The following is a 20,269-nucleotide window of genomic DNA, read 5'->3' as shown; positions in this document are numbered from 1 at the left end:
GACAAAAGGCAAGTGCTTTTGGAGGCCTCTAGAGGGAGTTCCTGTCCACCTAAATTTAGTGTCTACATTCAGGCAGATCATCTGGAGGCTTCCAGAAGCCGCTGTTAATATCTGTGCGTTGGTTGGATAGGGAATGGGGGTTACTAACTTTGAGAGGATAGCTTCAATAGGCAGCTAATATTTAGGCTCAGTTGTCAGACTAGGTATTACATAGAGTGATTTTCACCTGGAGGAATGCAACATATAGCCACCAAATCACGGAATCACAGAATTACCTAGGTTTGGAGAGAACTCAAGATCACAAAATATATAAACAAAAGCATTTTCCATTGTCTGATGTTTTCCTATCTGTTCTGCCTTATTAGGTTGAAGTATTATCTGTAGTTGCTCAACAAATACTTAGTATACAGCAAGCCATTATTCGTAAACTCAAAACATTCATCTTTGAAGGCACAGAGATCTCTCTTAATCCTACCTGTGCTGTGTTTATCACAATGAATCCTGGGTACGCTGGACGGGCAGAGCTGCCTGATAATCTGAAGGTAAATCTGGAATTTTCATTTATTCTGGAAATGAAACAGAATTTGCTTCTTCTTACCTGCTTTAACAAGAAAAGAAAGACATTAATAAAGTATTACAATGATATAACTTATTCTGCTCTGCTATTCACTAAGGTTTTATAAGTTCAGGATTGTACAAAGTGCACAGACAAAAGGTCTCAGCCTGATAACGCTGATACCTGTTCACAGCTTTAACTGTGCTCTCTTTATGTGGAAATTCTCCCAGTTTACAATCCTTAGAGTTCCAAACCCCAATGTAATTATAACTCTGCAAGTTCCTTAGACACTGCAGAGAGACTGATATGGTCCTAATTCTTTTCCCAGCTTTGGCATGCATTTTTTGCATGACCTTGTACAAAACATTAACCATGCCACATGCTAGTCTGTCTATTATGAAAGAGAGATGAATAATAACTAATTTTTGTCTATGAATAGTTCCTTAAGATTATGACTCTCTCTAAATATTTGTTCTTTCAATGCTTAGCACAGACCTCTTGATAAGATCACAGTTCTAGTAACAAATCTAATGCAATCTCATTTAAGTTAGATAATTCCTAAAGTAATGAAAAAGGAACACAAAGTATAAAAATTGATAAATTTACAGAAATACTATTCTTACAAAATAAGCACAAGTTATTACCGTATTATATAGGATAAACTTATCTTTCTTTTTTTTTTTCTTACAGGCATTGTTTCGAACAGTTGCCATGATGGTTCCAGATTATGCTTTGATTGGAGAAATTTCACTTTATTCAATGGGATTTTTGGACTCTCGAAGGTAAGGCATGCTGAATATTCCACTTTGATTGAGTTGTCTCATTCCTATATAAGGCACATATGTATATATGCATCTTTGAGGCATAGAATTCTGGAAGGCTGTCCATGTTCTGTTTCTTCAGAAAGTGCTTTTTAATTTCCTACTTCATAATCACTCCTCATTTACCACATACTTTTGACAGATACATACCTCTACACAGAACCATTTGGAAAATGTATCGTAGTATCAAACAGAATTCCTAACTGGCACACACATTCTCTGGCATGTCACAATCTACAGTTTTGCTTCCTTGATGTTTTAGGCCATTTTACCACTTTTACTAGTTGGTGGGTCTGATAATCACTGCAGTGACTTTGTGAATATAGGTACTTATTTTCTTTGCCGTGTGATATATTTTCATTCTACATGTGGCATTTAATACCCACAGTCTTGCCCAGAAAATTGTTGCCACTTACCGTTTGTGCTCTGAGCAGCTGTCATCTCAGCATCACTACGATTATGGAATGCGTGCTGTTAAATCAGTCCTGACAGCAGCAGGAAACTTAAAACTGAAGTATCCAACTGAAAATGAAAGTGTATTGTTACTTCGGGCCTTGATGGATGTTAACCTTGCCAAATTCTTGGCACAGGATGTGCCATTGTTTCAGGTAAGTTATCAGGTGGGTGTGTTTAAATTTTGTGATGATGAGGTCCATCAGAAGAACCTGAAGACAGAATGTTTTGTTTAGAAGAAACAGGTTATCATCTTAATTTAGAACAGTTTGATCATGATACAGCCATATTAGTGTACAGTTAATTTATTCCACTGATCTGGATGCACTCTTAGGTTCTGTTGTAGCTCTTAAGTTATTCCGTGAAATGTTTTATAAGATATCTTGCTAAAAGTCACTGTGTTGTTTCAGTAGTAGAAACCATTTTTTTGCAGTTTACATTCTAGCTTTGTACTGCAAAACAGGTGTAGACAAGTGAATTAGTCAATTAGAAATTCAAAGCCAGAATGAAAGCAATGAAGTTTTGCTCATATGCTGCTTTCATGACTACGTTTCATGACTATGTTAAGCTACAGATCAACCAATATTAAATTAAAGACCCAAAAGCTAAGGTGCAAGCACAAATAGTCATCACTCTGAAATTTCAGAACACATACACTTTTATTTAATCTCTGAAATTCTTTCAGCCTCTTAGTTTCCTGCAATACATTTTTTAGTGCAAATTTGCAGAAAGTTAAGCTTTCTTCTACAATACCAATATGTGTATGAAGATTGCAGGCATTCACTTATTTCTCATGGATGCAGAAAACTTTCACAGCAACGTTTTGCAATGAGAAGTTAGTTTTGTCCTGCAGAAGACATTTCACCTTAAGTTCCTGTATGAGTATTGTTTTACTTGTAGATTATTACACGTCAGGAATTTTCCCTTTTTTAAATCTGTATTTAAATAATGTTCCAATCTGTCTTTCCTTAACAGGGTATCATATCTGACCTGTTTCCTGGAGTGGTTCTTCCTACACCTGACTATGACATGTTTGTCAAGGCATTAACTGAAAATATTAGAAAAATGGATCTTCAACCTGTTCCGTGGTTTATTGGAAAAATTATTCAGGTTTATTTTCTCATACCTCTTGGGGGAAAAGAGTGTGAGAGCTGATGATTAAGAAATATTCTTCATTCACTCTCTGGCTATGTCATGAATGAATGAATAGCTAATTGTCTCCACGATCAGTTAAGATATTACAAACAGCATATTTTTACTGACAAAAAATATCATGAAGAAAAAGCCTGCTTTGCTCATAGTGAGTTTTGAATTCAGCCAGTTTGTGAAGGAGCTAACCAGTGAAACCACATCTTAGGTCTTACAATTCAGGATAGAAAAGTAAGTTGAATCTGTTAGTAACTGAGACAGCACAGCCTAGCAAATTGACCTCTGGACTGGAAGTCAGGCTCTGTTCCCAATTTTTCTTACAGTCCTCCTAGAGAAGTCTTAAAAGGGGTAGCATTTTTCATCCTTGTTTTATGCTTCACCTCCAGCTCTGTCTTCCCATTGTCTCCCATGTACTAGTATTTATGACCTTTTAAAGAAGAGCAGAAATACATGGCCTAGTGTTCCCTGCAACAGCAGTTCAGATGGTAATGGGCTTATGCTGCTTTGCAAAGCATGCTTTATCTTTCAATTAAGTAGTGGTAGTATTAACTAGTAAAGGATTTAAGCTAAACCATAAAATATCAGTTTTAATACCAACTTGAGATAAAGAATATTTTCTTAGGTGTTCCTTTTAGGGTTCTCTTTGAAGGTGTTCCGTTTGAAAGCTTTGACTTGAGTTAATCAAGTTCTAGTGGGGTGACTGAAGAAGTGACCACCCTTACTTAACCACCAAAGGCAGCTTTGGTGGAACCAGTTATATGAAAGATCCTCAGAACTGTAGTTTCAGTCCCTTTGTATTAGACTCATTGATAACCACTAATTTCAGTTTAGGTCTATACATTGGACTGTGATCAGCAGAGGCTAGTGAGTGTAGTCACAGTTCATACAATGAAGCTGTTACAGCTGAGGGATGACCTTTAAGAAAGAGAAAAGTAGGGGCAAGGACGTCTTAAATTGTAACAGCGTGAATTGCCGTAGTAATATGCCTGCACTCTGATTTGGTTTAATGCTTCAGTCAGCCTTAATAAAGAGCAGATGTTGGGCTGTTATTTTGTCCAGTTGTGTCTGAGTGCAGGAGAGATGCCTATGGTTTCGTAGACATTATGCTTATTTCTGAGCTATGTTAAAGTTCAGTCTCTTGTCACTGGTACAGATATACGAAATGATGCTGGTGCGCCATGGTTTCATGATTGTTGGAGATCCTTTGGGTGGAAAGACCTGTGCATACAAAGTGCTAGCTGGAGCCCTTGGTGATTTATGTGCAGGTAACATTGTTCAGCCACAAAATTAGAATCAACTTCATTTAATGATGTGTAATTTTTGTTTTGTTTTGTTTTCTTTGTAGAGACACGTTGAAGTTGTTAGTCCTCCTGTATTCTCCTTTCTCATCTAGTTCTGTATGGTACATTTTTTCTGGAACTTTTGTCTATATTTACTGGAATATTAAAACATACCAATGTGTTTACACTTTCATGAGTTTTGTTAAGCTTTGTGTTTGTACGTAATACTCTTGCAAAACCAGGCTATGATGGGGAGATTGTAAATACCTCCCATAAATGTATAAAATCTCTTCTGCTCTGTTCTTTCTTTTTTTCATGTGTGTTTGCATATTGCACTTTGCACTTTTGTTGTACAAGGAAAGAAAATTCTTACTTAACTTCCAAATGTCTTTCTTTTTATCCTTGTGCTGCTAAAGTAAGATCCTTTCAGGAATGTTCTTAGTTGCTGAATTAAAATAGCCTATCAGATTTTCTCATCTGTTTGTCTCTTTATACAGCAAAATTAATGGATGAATTTGCTGTTCGATACAAAGTTATCAATCCCAAAGCAATTACTATGGGACAGCTGTATGGCAGTTTTGATCCTGTAAGCCATGAGTGGACAGATGGGGTTCTTGCAAATGCCTTCAGGGCACAAGCATCTTCTACTACAGATGATCGGAAGTGGATTATATTTGATGGCCCAGTGGATGCAGTTTGGATAGAGAACATGAACACTGTGCTGGATGATAATAAAAAGGTAGCCTGATTTTTGCCACTTACCTTATACTCGAACGTGTATACTTTATTGTAGTAGTAGCGGTATTATTACCGTGGTGGTCAGAGGACATAAAGGCAATAAGCCACAAGCCTTGGGAAAAGCTTATGTGCTTAAAAGCATTGCTTTTCCCCTCAATTATATGTTTTGCTTTAGTAGAAGATATTAAGCTGTTACTTCTCCCTAGAAACCTTGTCTTGCGCTTGTTTTATTGAAATGAGGTTGTTTTTTGAGGTTTGTTTATTGGCCATATTAGAAAACCAAAATAAGTAAACTCAGTTCTGGAACTGAAAAATGAACTTGCATAAATTACTTAGTAAATATATTAACTAAAGAAAAGCTGCAGGTCATAATTGCTTTTCCTTACAGAGTTATTTAAATATATAGAATTGTTCTCCCTGTTTCTGCAAGCCATTGCAGTAATACGTGGAAAAGTTGAGATGAGGTCAGATGGTGTCCTGTGTTACAAGAGCATGAATGAGTGAATGAGAAGTGACACTAAGTAGAATGTTCAGCGATTGTATGACAGGTCTTGCTTTGACTGAATGATCAGCAATGACATGACTACTCACGTTTAAGTGGTGCTTTCCTCCTAGCTATGCTTAATGAGTGGTGAAATAATTCAGATGAATTCAAAAATGAGTTTAATCTTTGAGCCAGCGGACTTAGAGGAGGCTTCTCCAGCTACTGTTAGCAGGTAATGTGAAAGCACTCAAACCTGAAGTGTCCCACTTTGCACACCTATTCCTATACCATGGTTGTTTGTTCTTCCCAGGTGTGGTATGATCTATATGGACCCACAGCAGTTAGGTTGGAAGCCACTGAAGGATTCCTACATGAATACACTGCCTCCAAATCTACAGGAAGAACACCGAGAACTGGTGAGAGATTTAATTTTTTTAGTATAGGTTCCATTTAGCAGATTAAGGTGTTGTTCAGTTTATCAACTTGAAAGCTGGCATGCAGAACCAAACTTATGATTCTTTCATGATTTAGAGGGTCCCAGATCTACTAGAGGCTGTTGTAATTTATTTTGCAGTGATGGCTGTCAACCATTGTTGTAAGGAAAGTGCATGAGAGCTGGAGATGCCATGAGTAATAGAAATACAGTGTGGGAGAAACTGAAAGATTTAAAATGTTTTGAACTCATCCTTCTCTCTGAGACATTGAGAGTTTAGCTTGAGAAATACTTATTAATTATAATAATGTTATTATTATAGCTAAATCTTCAAAGGCTTAGTCACCTCAGGAATGCAAGCTAAATTGTCCTTCACGTGTTGGTTGCTTGTATGAATAAGAGGTCTTTGTGTTGTGTGTTACATCTTCAGTATGGATGCAAATGAAAGTAGGTCTTTGTGGTAATCAGATATTAATCTAATCAAAATTCAAATTCTTGTTTATTGGTCATTAAAATCTAGTAAAAGAATAAGAAAAAAACATGTTTACAATTGGATTAGAGCTGAAGAAAGCTTTGGTTTCTGTGATCTGACAAGATACGCTTTGAGGAAATTGAGGATACGCTTTGCAGGAAATTGGGACTAAATTCAAAAGAAATACGAAGACTGTAAAAGCTCTTTATTGAAAAAGTCATCTTAGTTCATCAAAACAAAAAAAATATTTCTTAATCAGCAGATAAGTTAGTGCATCCTTTAGTGCATCTCCTTGAGTACTAGTTCCTATGAAGAGACTAGGTACTGATTCCTTTCCTGTTTTCCCACTTGAATTCATGGAGTAGATACCACCAGCCTTGGTCACTAACTACCCTGATGCTGTAACACTCCTTCAGGTACAAGTCATTGCTTTCCAGTACTCCAGTATGGCACAGTAGCTGTGCTGGGTACTCAGTAGAGGCCAATCCTTTTTAAAGGAGGATGAGGCCCACATGCTTATTCCCACTGGAATAATTTTGTTGTTGCTTACGCAAAGCAGTGGTCTCCCTAGGCTGAAGTACTCCTCTGCTGTCTGGACTACTATCTGGGTAGCAAGATTTCTGGTGAAAACTTTCCTTCACAGAAGCGGCTTGTTTTCACCATGAGATAATGACAGTGTGACTTTGTGCTCATTTATGTACTGCCTCACAAAGGTTCTTTCCTGATATTCTTTCCACCAGCTTGGAGAATTACTGATGCTTTGTGTTTTAATGTGAGAGAACTGGGCGACAATGGGAAATGTGGCAACTTCTGCATTGTTTTAAAGCCATTTTCTTTTCTTCTGGCAGGTGAATGACATGTTTATGTGGCTAGTAGAGCCCTGTTTAGAGTTTATTCACCATAATTGCAAAGCCATAGTACAAACATCCTCTATTCATCTGACTTACAGCTTGATGAAACTCTATACTTGTCTGCTTGGTAAGTACCCTAAGCCTCATTCTTTTTATTTCAGTTTTTCTTTATTTCCTGTGTCTCATAACAAGATGCAGATTATCAAATGCAAGGAAATACCAAACGAATACCTTTACTGCCTGAGACAATATGACACAAATCTTTTCTTATGGATCAGTGTATTAATAATAGTGCTTTGACTACCATACAGAGCTTTCACACTGGGACATTGGTGTTATTACAAAACTGAACATGACCTTTTGAGTGTATTCTATGTGTTTTGTTTGCAGTTTGCTAGCATTTGAAGGAAAAAAAGAAAGAAAAAAAAAATTGTAAATGCTTCTCGTTCATTTTTATTTGTAACTAGTATTTTACACAGACAAGGGCCTCACTATCTACATTGTTTTTCTGCCACTGAAGACAGTGCTCTAAGTTTGTCTCAGAATACTTTTGCAAAGATGTGTTTTGGATTAGGACTTACGGTTGTTACTGGAATTTAACTAACATTTGTGTTTTAGATGAAATAAAGCAACCTGAGGAAGAGGGGAAGGAAAGCATGTCTAGTCATCAGATCACCTTGTGGCTGCAGGGGCTTTTCCTTTTTGCATTGGTTTGGACAATTGGTGGGACCATTGATGCAGACAGCAGGAAGAAATTTGATTTGTTTTACCGCAACTTGCTAATGGGACAGGACGATGAAAACCCACGCCCTAAAACTGTGAAGGTTACCAGAAGCAATATCTTCCCAGAAAAAGGTGCTTCTTCATAACTGTACTTGCCTGGCTTTTTATAAAGCAGTAAGAAGACTCAGTAGTTTAAGGGAGAATAGAGTGCCTGTCAGATATTAAGTCTGCAGCAGAGCCACCATCTGCCAGGCCATGGGCTGCACAGTTGGGTGTCCTTTTAACCAGGTGTAGCATATGCCTCATGTACTTAAACAATGTAGCTGAATTTGACCTAAAATAATTTTGTGACGATAATGGCAGAGGAGGGAGAACGGTGTCTCACGAAAAAAAAACCTTCTTTATCTCACAGTGTTGGACTTCTCACACTAAAATTATAGAAACTTATTTTTATTCATTAATCAGAGGGTTTTCATATGTTCTGTTTTTTTAATTAACAGGGACTGTTTATGACTTTTACTTTTACAAGCATGGCAGCGGGCAATGGAACCTGTGGACAGATTATGTCACAAAAGAGGAACAAGTCATCTCTCCAAGCGCTAAGGTTTACATTGATACCTATCTTTATAGAAAATAATTATTTTGCTAAATGATTTAGAGGTTTAAATCAACTACCTTTGCTAACTCTGATTCTATTATATTAGGCTGTTTAATGTTTCAACAGCAACATTTCATTAATGTCTGTAGGCCCCTTTTCACCCCTATATCTTAGTTCTAGTATGACTAATATCATGATACAGTATGTATTAATTAGAGAAACCAAGCAAAAACCTATACTACTTGCTTGGGATATGGTGGGCAGTACTGAGAGTCCTGGATACCATTCATTTTCACAGAGTGGGACTTGCATTTTGATGGCATTTGTGAACTCAAGGGAAGTGTAGCACAGCAGAGATCTATCTATATGAAGTACTTATTCTGCAAGCATCATTTCAAAATAAATAATGTTTGTTCAGCTTTTCATCACATTGTACTTGCAATTTTATTTTCTATTAAGTACATGAGAAATGTAAGATTACATTTTATTTTGCTGTCTAAAATCTTTTCTTGATAACTAGTGCACAGTGCCCTATTAATGAAGGTGAGAGATGGGGAAGAGAGAAATTTTCATAGCTCTATGCTTTTCCCTTTGTACAATAGGGGGACAGAATTGAGCCATGTTTAGCCATGCAGTTCTCCTTTCAGGCTTTATATAGTGTTTATGAACTATAATACAGGTAAATACCAGTTGTGCTATTTATGTATAAACACTGAAGAAGTGGTGCCATCTATGCTATATAACAGAACCTCATTATAACCTAGATTTTCATCAGCATAAGTTTGTACTACAGGCTTCCTGTAGTTACATAAAAAATATTCGTGTAGGTTGTAATGTTAGATGTTTGATTTTCATGTGCTATTTTACTTTCCTATTTAACAGGTGTCTGAGCTGATCATTCCAACAATGGAAACTGCCAGACAAGTGTTCTTTCTTAAAACATATGTTGAACATAACGTCCCTTTGCTTTTTGTGGGTCCCACTGGCACTGGAAAATCAGCTATAACAAACAATTTTCTACTAAAACTACCAAAGGAAAAATACATCCCAAGCTTCATCAACTTCTCTGCAAGAACCTCTGCTAACCAAACCCAGGACATTATTATGTCCAAGCTGGACAGAAGAAGAAAAGGATTATTTGGGCCTCCTCCAGGGAAAAAAGCTTTAATATTTGTGGGTAAGACTGTTTTTTTCATGTTTTTATATTATTCAAATTCTGTTTTTAGGCAAAGGAAGCAATCCACTGAGACTAGTAATTTTGGTTTGCCTCAGTGCTTTTTGTTATCTTTTCAGGCATCCAAGGAAGGATTAGCACTGCCCCCTGCTGAAAGGTTTCTAACTGCTGAAGTGACACTTGTCTTCAGATTAGTTAATTAACTCATTTTAAACGTGTTGCAGTGTGACACAAAATAAAATACAACCAAATCACCAGCCACACTACATTAAACCCTGATTTTTAACCATGTCTGCAAATATAATGCCATTTTATTATTGTTTTAACGCAAAGTAAGAAAAACAAGATAAAACCTTTTTCTACCTCTTTCATTTTTCTTTCTTGTTAGCTTGGAAAAAAAAAAAAAAAAAAGATATGATTCCTAAGCGTTCAGGATTTTTTTTCCTCAGTACCTCTGTTTTCCATAGATGACCTAAACATGCCAGCAAAGGAAGTGTATGGAGCCCAGCCACCTATTGAGCTTCTCAGACAATGGATTGATCATGGTCACTGGTATGACAAGAAAGATACATCCAAGATTAATATCATAGATGTGCTGCTTCTTTCAGCTATGGGTCCACCTGGGGGAGGCAGGAATGATATCACAGGTAGGAAATCTATAAAATATAGTGAAAAGTGAAAAGATATCTATAAAATACAGTGAAAAGAGCACATATTTTTGCCACGTCTCTCTGGCTACACTATCAGTTCTCATCTGAAATCCTATCTACTGCTGCTAAGATAGGCTGTCTGCATTTATTTACAAGCATGTTGCCTGCAAATCTGTGATTCATGTCATAGTACCGTATGGGAGGTTATATTTTCTGATGAAAAAGTTGTGTCAGTAAAAGCCTTAATGTACCTATGGCTGCATCATTACAATCATTTATGTTTCATATTAACACCCTAGTACAGGTATAACTGTATGCACTCTGAGGAGGCATTATTAGAGTAACTATTCTGATACAGCTAATTTTTTAAAAATTTAGTAGTGTATAGACTGAATTTTTTTAGGTGAGGGCTGAGAACAAGGTGAGTTGCTTTTGTAAAGTTTTACTGTACCTTTACTTTTTGTAAAGTTTTACATGATTGTCAGGGCTAATGTGAGCTGAAATTTAAATTTGGGTAATAGTGTCCCTGTTGTAATGAAAAATCATGTTTTTCATATTAAAAACAGTCCTTTTAAGAGAAGTACTGACATTAAATATAAACCAGTTGATACTGCTTTTGCATCACTGCTCAGGCAGAAATTTACCACAAACAAAATTGCAGAGCTGGAGCCAGATTCAAATGTTCTTTGAGTCCATCTCTTATGAGAGTCAATCCTAGACAAATGCTAGGTGAAAGGTGGAAAAGTGCTTGGATGTTGCTAGATTGTTATACATCTTTTTCTGTGTCTTTCAGGACGCTTCACACGGCACTTGAATATTGTATCTATTCGTTCTTTTGATGACAGCATATTAACCAAGATTTTTACTGCAGTTGCTGATTGGCACTTCAGCAAAGGGTTTGAGTCCGTGTTTCTAAGGTGATGTGATATAGTTCCTGTAACACTTTTTTCATCTTTTCTCCTGCAGTGTCTCTGCAGATCTTATATTGTATCTCTTTTCTCTCTTCAGACTGGGTAAGATAATGGTCCAAGCAACAATGGTGATTTATAAAATGGCAGTTGAAAATTTTCTCCCAACTCCTTCAAAATCTCATTATGTGTTTAATCTACGAGATTTTTCCCGGGTTATTAAAGGAGTGCTGCTCTGTCCACACACTCATTTGCAAGTAAGCTGTAGTTTAGTTATGCTGCTGTAAGAAAGAGGAATGGGAAAATCAAATTACTGGTGTAATATTAGTAAGCAAATGTCTCAGAATACATGAACTACAATTTAAATTGATGTACAAGGTTGTAAGTCAGGATAGCACTTGAATACCTTACTCTGTATTTTCTGTCCATCTGTGACTGAGGGGAAACAGCTGTTACATTTGTTAATGTACTTTACATGTATTATAATTGTGCCCAGAGGTCCAAGGTCCAACTTTTAAGGCCTGTACATCAAGTCACTTGTACTAGCAAAGTACACGTACTCAAGAAACAAATGTGGAAGAGACTCAGTATCTGTTTTACAAATAGTGAGCTCATCAGTGAGCAAGTCAATTTAGCTCAGAATTTGGCTGTTGTAACATACTACAATTGAATACTGGCAGATGTGTAGAATTTTCATTCTTTGACTTTTTTTCCCTTCATTTTCAGTAAAACTTTATGTTAAAGGAATATTAAAGGTTTTGTTTCTACTGAGGGAATGTTTTGGTACAGAAACAGATTTAAATGTCTATTCAGAGTGCATCTTGGCTGGCAACAGAGTTTGAGTGGGGTAGGGTTAGAGCCCTTGTCTTAGCAAGTTTTATTCTTTGCTTTATGTAGAAAAGGTGGGGAGATTTGATACAGGAAAGGAAAATACATTGGCGTTACAGTCCCAGATTGTATTGGCAGGGAGGGTAAAATGGTCACTAAGTGAAGATGCCAGTTAGCAAATGCTGAGCCATGCACCGAATAACTTGAGATTGAAAGATTCCCACCAAGTTTAGTACAAGATATACCAGGTTGTGGATGAACATTTCTGTCCTTCTGTTTTCAGACAAATCCTGCCCAAACTATGTTTATACGAATTCTTGTATTTATATTTTCAGGATGGAGATAAACTGATTAGACTTTGGATTCATGAGATATACCGAGTTTTCTATGATCGCTTAGTTGATGGGGAGGACAGGAAGGTATTCTTTCATATGGTAGAAGAGACGACATCAAATAACTTCAAGCAGAGCCTTGATAAGGTATTTTTCAGTAATGTGCTGGGCCTAAGAATGAGACTGATATATTTTCAGAAATATTTAAACGTTGAGATTGCATTCGTATTGGACACATTTTGTATGATTTCTATCATTGCATTTATGGAGCTTGGATGGTCTTTTATTTGTATTATGTATTATACATATCCTTATGCAAATTAATAAAATTATCTGCATGATTAATAACGTCAAAAGGATTCTGCATTGGTACAGAGGACTATCTGGAATAACTGTTTTACACTGTATATTTGTGCTCTTGCTTAACATACATTTGAATGAGCCACTGGGAGTAGTGGGTACATTTCTGAGAAAGCTTTTGGGAACTTGTCCTGTATGTGACAGCAAAATCAGTCTGTGAGATATGCACAGTGGAAACTTGCATGTCAGCCTATAGCATATTATCCCATTTAGGTGGTTCCTCCCTTCCCTTTCCTCACCTTTCCCCCACATTTCTGCCTCTCCTTTTCTTTCCTGTTTTCTTTGTTTTCTTCCAAGCTAAGGTAATAACTAGAATAGCTGGAAAACAGTGCTTCCCACAGTATTATTATTAGGTGATAAACAATGATAAAGGCTTTAAGAAAAACATTCTACAACAGTCTGAACTATCTGTTGATTCTTGTCTTTTCTTTAGGTATTGAGTCATCTGTCACCTACTGGCAAGGTCTCTGATGATAATATTCGCAGCCTCTTCTTTGGAGACTATTTGAAGCCAGACAGTAATGTAAAAGTGTATGATGAAATTACAGACTTGAAGCAACTGACAACTGTGATGGAATACTACCTGGAGGAATACAACAATATCAGCAGAGCACCGATGTCCTTAGTCATGTTCAAGTTTGCTATTGAGCATATCTCAAGGATATGCAGGGTATTGAAACAGGATAATGGACATCTGTTGTTGGTGGGGATTGGTGGAAGTGGCCGACAAAGTGCTACCAAGCTAGCCACCTACATGAATAGCTTTGAACTCTTTCAAATTGAAATTACAAAGTCCTATGGAATCAACGAATGGAAAGAAGATATCAAACGAGTGATGCTGAAAGCTGGTGTTGGTAACAAGAACGTGTCCTTTTTGTTCTGTGATAATCAAATAAAGGATGAAGCATTTGTAGAAGACATCAACATGCTTTTAAATACTGGTGATGTGCCTAATATCTTTGCAGCTGATGAGAAAGCTGAAATTGTAGAGAAAATGCAAAGTGCAGCAAGGACAGAGAACAGGAAAATCGAAGCTACTCCTCTTGCTACGTACAATTTCTTTATTGAAAGGGTGAAGAAAAATTTGCATATTGTCTTAGGTCTGTATATAATGTGCTATTTCTTGGAATTTTTTTTTTTTTTTTTTTTTCTGCTTCCTAACTCTGAACAAGCTTAGTTAACAATCGTGTGATTCTTTTTCTTTTTCTTTTTCTTTTTTTTTTTTTAAATCTAGCAATGAGCCCCATCGGTGATGCATTTCGGAATCGATTGCGGATGTTCCCTTCACTGATAAACTGTTGCACCATTGATTGGTTCCAAACCTGGCCTACAGATGCTTTGGAAATGGTTGCAAACAAATTTTTAGAGGACGTTGAACTTGAAGATGACATTAGAAAAGAGTATGAGTTTATCTATCAAGAAACATATGAAGCAAATATTTACCTCCCCCTTATTAGACATAAATGACCAGGAAATTGTCCCTATTAAATGGACCAAGCTAAACCAACTCTGTTATTTCAGTACAAGACAAAGATACCTAGATATATGTATCTGATGTTTCTGAAAGTCAGAACGTTCTTTGAAAGGAGTCTAAAATATTTCATATAATGGGAATTAACAATTCTGCCTTCACTAACACTGATATAATTTCATAGGCTTAGAGTAATTTCCTCATAGTTAATGTAAAAACAGATTGTATTCATGTATTAACAAGAAAAAATTTCTCCAGGGTTGTATCCATGTGCAAATATTTCCAAGAAAGTGTGAGAGCGCTCTCCATCAGCTATTACAGTACACTGCGAAGACACAACTATGTAACACCAACTTCATACCTGGAATTGATTCTTACCTTTAAGACTCTGCTGAATAGCAAAAGGCAAGAAGTTGACATGATGAGGAATCGTTATCTTATGGGACTTCAAAAACTCGACTTTGCATCTTCACAAGTAAGTCTCAGATGAAAACATTAAATATATGGCGTATGCATATTTTAGTATCAGATCTGTATAAGATTATTAAAACTTATAAAAAAGTAAAGTTAATTAAATTCCCTCTTCACTGTGTTCATGATGCTGTTGATAATTTTCTACAGAAAGACATCGTGAAGTTAGACTACTGCTTAGTCATTTAAACTTCAGATTATATCACTTAATACAAAACTACATGAAGCTGATGGTACTCATGAAGCTGAATGTCAAAGGGAAAAACCTTAGTGATTTTGTTATTTCTCAAAACTTTATATCTAGAATTCATGCCTTGGCATCCTAGTAGTTATTACCCTTTATAAAATAGGGAAGAAGATGAAGAATATTTTAAGACATTAACAACATTGATTCCTGAGTAGAATCCCAGTAGGAAATTGATCAGGTTCCATGTAAACAGTCCCCTCTTCAACCCATCTGATCCAGGGACTGATCTTTCTAAGACGTAAAGTAAGGGGGCTTCCAGACACTTGCCTGATAAAGAAGAACATTCAGTTTGTAGCTGCTGCTGTCACTAATCCTGTTTTAATCTTAATTTCTTTTGGATTTTATATTCCACCTGTGTAATAAAGGATTATTTGGGGTTCTATAAACTGAAGCTGGCTGTGAAGAAAAAAAAAGTATGATTGATCAGTGGTGAAATTAAGCAGGTCATAAAAAAGAAAGCATACTGCATGGATGATTTAAAAACCCTCTTTAAGAATTCTATTCAGATAAATAAAATAGCTCTAGTAGAAACAGGCCAGAGGAGTATTTTAATAATTATTTAAGATCTAATGTCCCTTTTTAGATTGTATTTAACATAGTGTCTTCTGATCTTTCTTCCTAAGACAGAAAGATGTGAAATGCATGCAGATGTTTATAAAGATTTCTTCTTGATTTCCTGTTATGTTCATCAGGTTTCAGAGATGCAGAAAGAACTGACTGCCCTTCAGCCTGAACTGATTCAGACTTCTGCAGAAACAGAAAAAATGATGATCCAGATCGAAAAGGAAACAATTGAAGTAGATGCAAAGAAGGAGCTTGTGTCAGCAGATGAAAAAGAGGCTAATGAAGCAGCAGCTGTTGCTAAAGCTATTAAGGTAGTGTACAAGTGGTGGGTTCTAACATCTTTCCAAGTAAATTTGAGTTGTGATGATGTGTTAATGGGATGATCCAAACTCTTAAAGTAACAAAGTTGCAAGAGATGATGAATGAGATGATCCTAATATAAACAAGGTAAATTTTGGCTGCTTAGTGTATGATTGTATCTCACAGTACTGCATAGCTTCCCTTACTAGTTCATACCCCAAAAGCCAAATAGCTTTTATTTCTGTACTAACATATTCTGCTTCTCAACAGATTGAGTAATGAGTTTAGATGGTTTCCAGGCCCAGATATGGTTTGTTTAGAGTTAGCTGAGCTAACTTGGCATAGCACTGCACATAGCCCTCTTAGGCATAACCGAAGAGAGATTGCCATAGCCAGATGTCTACAGCACAGAATGTCCTGTGGGAAGATGCAGGATTCCTCAATATATTTTGTAACCAGTTGGAAATGCCAGTGATAGATAATTACTGAGATCTGGGTACATGATAAAGAATCTAAGCTTCATGGTATGTATTTTCTACCTGATCAGCATTCTAAGATTTAACTAAGAACAATTGTATCTAACCTGTATTTTAATTCTCTTTGTCAGACCAGAGAGATTATGAGCTTGAAAGTTTGTCTGTCTTCATCAGCTATGAGTTAAGCTTAAGAAAGTTACAGTTTCTCTACAAACCTTCCCTCTTTAAACTGCTCAGACAAATTATGAAAGTAGTTGTCCCTTTAAGAAACACAATCTTGTGAAGACTCATTTTCATTAGGTACTTCCAGGCAGATAACATTCTCTGAGACCACGTTGGAGAGGGATAATCAGATTGCAGACATAGTATTGTGTGAAGGGTTACAGGCATCTCCCCAATGTCTTAACAGGATGAATGTGAAGGAGACCTTGCTGAGGCCATGCCAGCTTTGGAGGCAGCACTTGCAGCTCTTGATACCCTGAATCCTTCAGACATTTCTCTTGTGAAATCCATGCAGAATCCACCTGGTCCTGTTAAGCTCGTCATGGAGAGTATCTGTGTCATGAAGGGAACTAAACCAGAGAGAAAGCCTGACCCAAGTGGCAGTGGTAATTATGTGATATTTCTTATCTTTGCCCTGGGAATGTTTGATGTACTTCAGTATTGGACTAGTGAAGTGCTTTTAGTGTCAATGCAGCCATGTGCACAAAAAGTGCATTTCTGTTAGCAATAACATAAAGCTACACTGAATAGCTAAGAACTTATTTTACTGTTGTCGAATACTGTAGTTGCTTGACTGTTGCATCAGCCTTGTAGATACGGTCTCACTGGGCACAAAGTCACATCTTCAACTTGCTTTGATCCGGTTTTGAGGTTGACATTGCCTTGAGGACCTCTGGGAGCTGGAGGTGCATCATTCATCTGTATTTTCCACTCTAAGTCCTGCTACTAAATCCTATCAAATATACTGGGAGACAGAATTCTAGCTGTCCCTCTACCATAGACAGTTACTCTAACAAACCCTTTTGTTGTGGGTTATGTTATTATTGTGAGATTGTATAGGATTTATGAGGTAGGAAAAGAAAGAGACTCTTTTCTTTCACTTCTGTTTACCTTATGGCCCCACAATTCAACCCTTAATAACAGAAAATAAGAATTCTATAAGTCTGTCTTTCCTCATAAACTGTCTCGCTTAGATTAGGAAATAACACCTTTGCATATGTGATAAGAGAGATTGTATAATAATTTGTTTCCTTTGTTGATGTAGAATTATTATGTAATTAATAAATATGACATAGTGATGCTGAAGTTCCTGTCTGAATTTCTTTAGGGGAGGATTTTCCCAAACTAGTTAATGCTAGTAGCATAGTAAAATTCTGTTGCAAAATCATGATGTTAATTCTTCATGTTATGTTTCATGTATTTTTTTCACTTTGAACATGCATGATTTGAGCCTGATTTTAATATTATGTGTAATATAGGTAAAATGATAGAAGACTACTGGGGGTCCTCTAGAAAAATTCTTGGAGATCTGAAATTCCTTGAGAGCTTGAAGGCATATGACAAGGATAATATTCCTCCTGCTATAATGAAGAGAATTAGAGAGAGGTTTATCAATCATCCAGATTTTCAGCCAGCTGTCATAAAAAATGTATCATCAGCTTGTGAAGGACTATGCAAGTGGGTGCGAGCCATGGAGGTATATGACCGTGTTGCAAAAGTGGTTGCTCCAAAACGTGAACGTTTGAGAACTGCAGAAGAGTTACTGGATGTTCAAATGCAGAAGCTAAAAACAAAGCAAGCAGAACTTAAGGAGGTAGTTGATCGCCTCCAAGCTTTGAATGATGACTTCGAAAACATGAATGGCCGGAAGAGAGAATTAGAAAATAATATTGAACTCTGCTCAAAAAAGCTTGTGAGAGCTGAACAACTAATTAGTGGTCTTGGTGGAGAGAAAGATAGGTGGACAGAAGCTGCACGACTATTAAGAATCCGGTACATAGACCTTACAGGAGATGTGTTGCTATCATCAGGAACTGTGGCTTATTTGGGAGCCTTTACTGTAGATTACCGTCTACAATGTCAAAAACAATGGCAGGTTCTGTGCAATGAAAAGAACATACCGTGCTCCAGTGATTTTACCTTAAGTAATACATTGGGGGACCCAGTCAAAATCCGTGCATGGCAGATTGCTGGATTGCCAATTGATTCTTTTTCCATTGATAATGGCATAATTGTTTCTAACTCAAGAAGATGGGCTTTAATGATAGATCCTCAAAGGCAAGCTAACAAGTGGGTAAAAAATATGGAGAAAACTAACAAGCTGTCAGTTATCAAATTATCTGACACACATTATGTTAGGACATTAGAAAATGCTATTCAGCTTGGAACACCAGTCTTGCTGGAAAACATTGGTGAAGAATTAGATGCCTTCATAGAACCCATTTTATTAAAGCTAACATTCAAACAACAAGGAGTAGAATACATGAAATTAGGGGAAAATATAATTGAATATTCAAAAGATTTCAGGTTTTACATAACAACCCGCTTAAGAAATCCTCATTATCTTCCTGAAGTGGCTGTGAAAGTTTGTCTACTCAACTTCATGATTACACCTTTGGGTCTTCAGGACCAGCTTCTTGGAATTGTAGCTGCAAAGGAAAAGCCTGAACTAGAAGAAAAGAAAAATGAACTGATTGTAGAAAGTGCAGCCAACAAGAAACAATTAAAGGAAATAGAGGATAAAATCCTGGAGGTCCTTTCCAAGTCAGAAGGAAATATTTTAGAAGATGAAACAGCAATTAATATTTTGTCTTCATCCAAAGACTTATCTGAAGAAATTTCTGAAAAGCAAAAAATTGCTTCTGCAACTGAAATGCAAATAGATTCTACTCGAGTAGGGTATAAGCCAGTTGCTGTTCATTCAGCTGTTGTCTTCTTTTGCATCTCTGATCTGGCAAACATTGAACCTATGTACCAGTATTCGTTGATTTGGTTCATTAACTTGTATGTTCAATCTATTGCTAAAAGCCAAAAGAGTGAAGATCTAGAAGAGAGAATTAAAAATATAATTGAGCATTTCACAGTAAGCATCTATAATAATGTCTGTCGTTCACTGTTTGAGAAGGATAAACTGTTATTCTCCCTCCTTCTGACAGTAGGCATTATGAAAGGGAAAGACCAAATAGATGATGAAGTTTGGCGTTTCCTACTCACAGGAGGTGTTGCTCTTGATAATCCTCATCCCAATCCAGCTCCAGATTGGCTATCTGACAAATCGTGGGCTGAGCTCGTACGTGCGTCTTCTCTGACAAACCTTAAGGGACTAATGGAACATGTAAGGGAAAATTTTTCGAAGTGGAAACTAATATATGACTCTGTAAGACCCCATGAAGAAAAATTCCCAGATTCATGGAGTATGTTGATGGGGCTAGATCGCATGGTTATTCTCAGATGTTTGAGACCTGACAAAATTGTTCCAGCAGTGCAGGAGTTCATTGTAGAAAATATGGGAAGAACATTTATTGAACCACCTACTTTTGATCTTGGAAGAAGTTACAACGATTCCAGTTGTTGTGCCCCTTTGATTTTTGTGTTATCACCAGGTGCTGATCCTATGGCAGGTGAGATTGATACTTAAAATCCTTTTTTATCTCATTAAATGACATTGAATGTTAGTAAACTGATAATAGTGTAAGCCCCTTCACCTGATCTTTAAAGTGTCTTTAAAGCACAACACAGCAGTGAAGCAAGCATTTGCATCTGCAAATGACAGAAAAATTGTTAGAGGGTGGAATGAATGAAGTGATGATGAAATATATGGATCTGTGAGCAGCAACTCAGTCTTTGTAACAACCCCTTCTCCAGAAAGTTTCCTCCCCTGTTACTAATTAAATGGTGCATATGGCCACAATGAAAAGCACATCTGTT

General features: G+C 36.7%; 1 protein-coding gene across 1 annotated transcript in view; it reads left to right on the top strand.

The window, feature by feature from the left end:
- DNAH3 (dynein axonemal heavy chain 3) overlaps positions 1-20,269 on the top strand; it is a gene marked incomplete at its 3' end in the record, with an annotated part of 59,604 nt that overhangs the window by 29,727 nt on the left and 9,608 nt on the right. Inside the window, exons 31-52 of the mRNA XM_084296242.1 lie at positions 366-542; positions 1,247-1,338; positions 1,766-1,985; positions 2,806-2,940; positions 4,133-4,244; positions 4,757-4,998; positions 5,613-5,713; positions 5,792-5,897; positions 7,235-7,364; positions 7,856-8,092; positions 8,461-8,564; positions 9,441-9,735; positions 10,200-10,379; positions 11,176-11,299; positions 11,391-11,547; positions 12,454-12,597; positions 13,244-13,910; positions 14,045-14,210; positions 14,540-14,756; positions 15,692-15,874; positions 16,749-16,947; positions 17,821-19,962. Of these exons, the coding sequence (XP_084152368.1) occupies positions 366-542; positions 1,247-1,338; positions 1,766-1,985; positions 2,806-2,940; positions 4,133-4,244; positions 4,757-4,998; positions 5,613-5,713; positions 5,792-5,897; positions 7,235-7,364; positions 7,856-8,092; positions 8,461-8,564; positions 9,441-9,735; positions 10,200-10,379; positions 11,176-11,299; positions 11,391-11,547; positions 12,454-12,597; positions 13,244-13,910; positions 14,045-14,210; positions 14,540-14,756; positions 15,692-15,874; positions 16,749-16,947; positions 17,821-19,962 (6,130 nt within the window). The remainder of the gene's footprint in view (positions 1-365; positions 543-1,246; positions 1,339-1,765; positions 1,986-2,805; positions 2,941-4,132; positions 4,245-4,756; positions 4,999-5,612; positions 5,714-5,791; positions 5,898-7,234; positions 7,365-7,855; positions 8,093-8,460; positions 8,565-9,440; positions 9,736-10,199; positions 10,380-11,175; positions 11,300-11,390; positions 11,548-12,453; positions 12,598-13,243; positions 13,911-14,044; positions 14,211-14,539; positions 14,757-15,691; positions 15,875-16,748; positions 16,948-17,820; positions 19,963-20,269) is intronic.

The sequence above is a fragment of the Netta rufina genome, assembly GCF_964035555.1.
Source record: "Netta rufina genome assembly, chromosome: 15".
Taxonomy (NCBI): domain Eukaryota; kingdom Metazoa; phylum Chordata; class Aves; order Anseriformes; family Anatidae; genus Netta; species Netta rufina.
The sequence above is the reverse complement of the archived record's forward strand: the minus strand, read 5'-3'. Positions and strand labels throughout refer to the sequence as shown.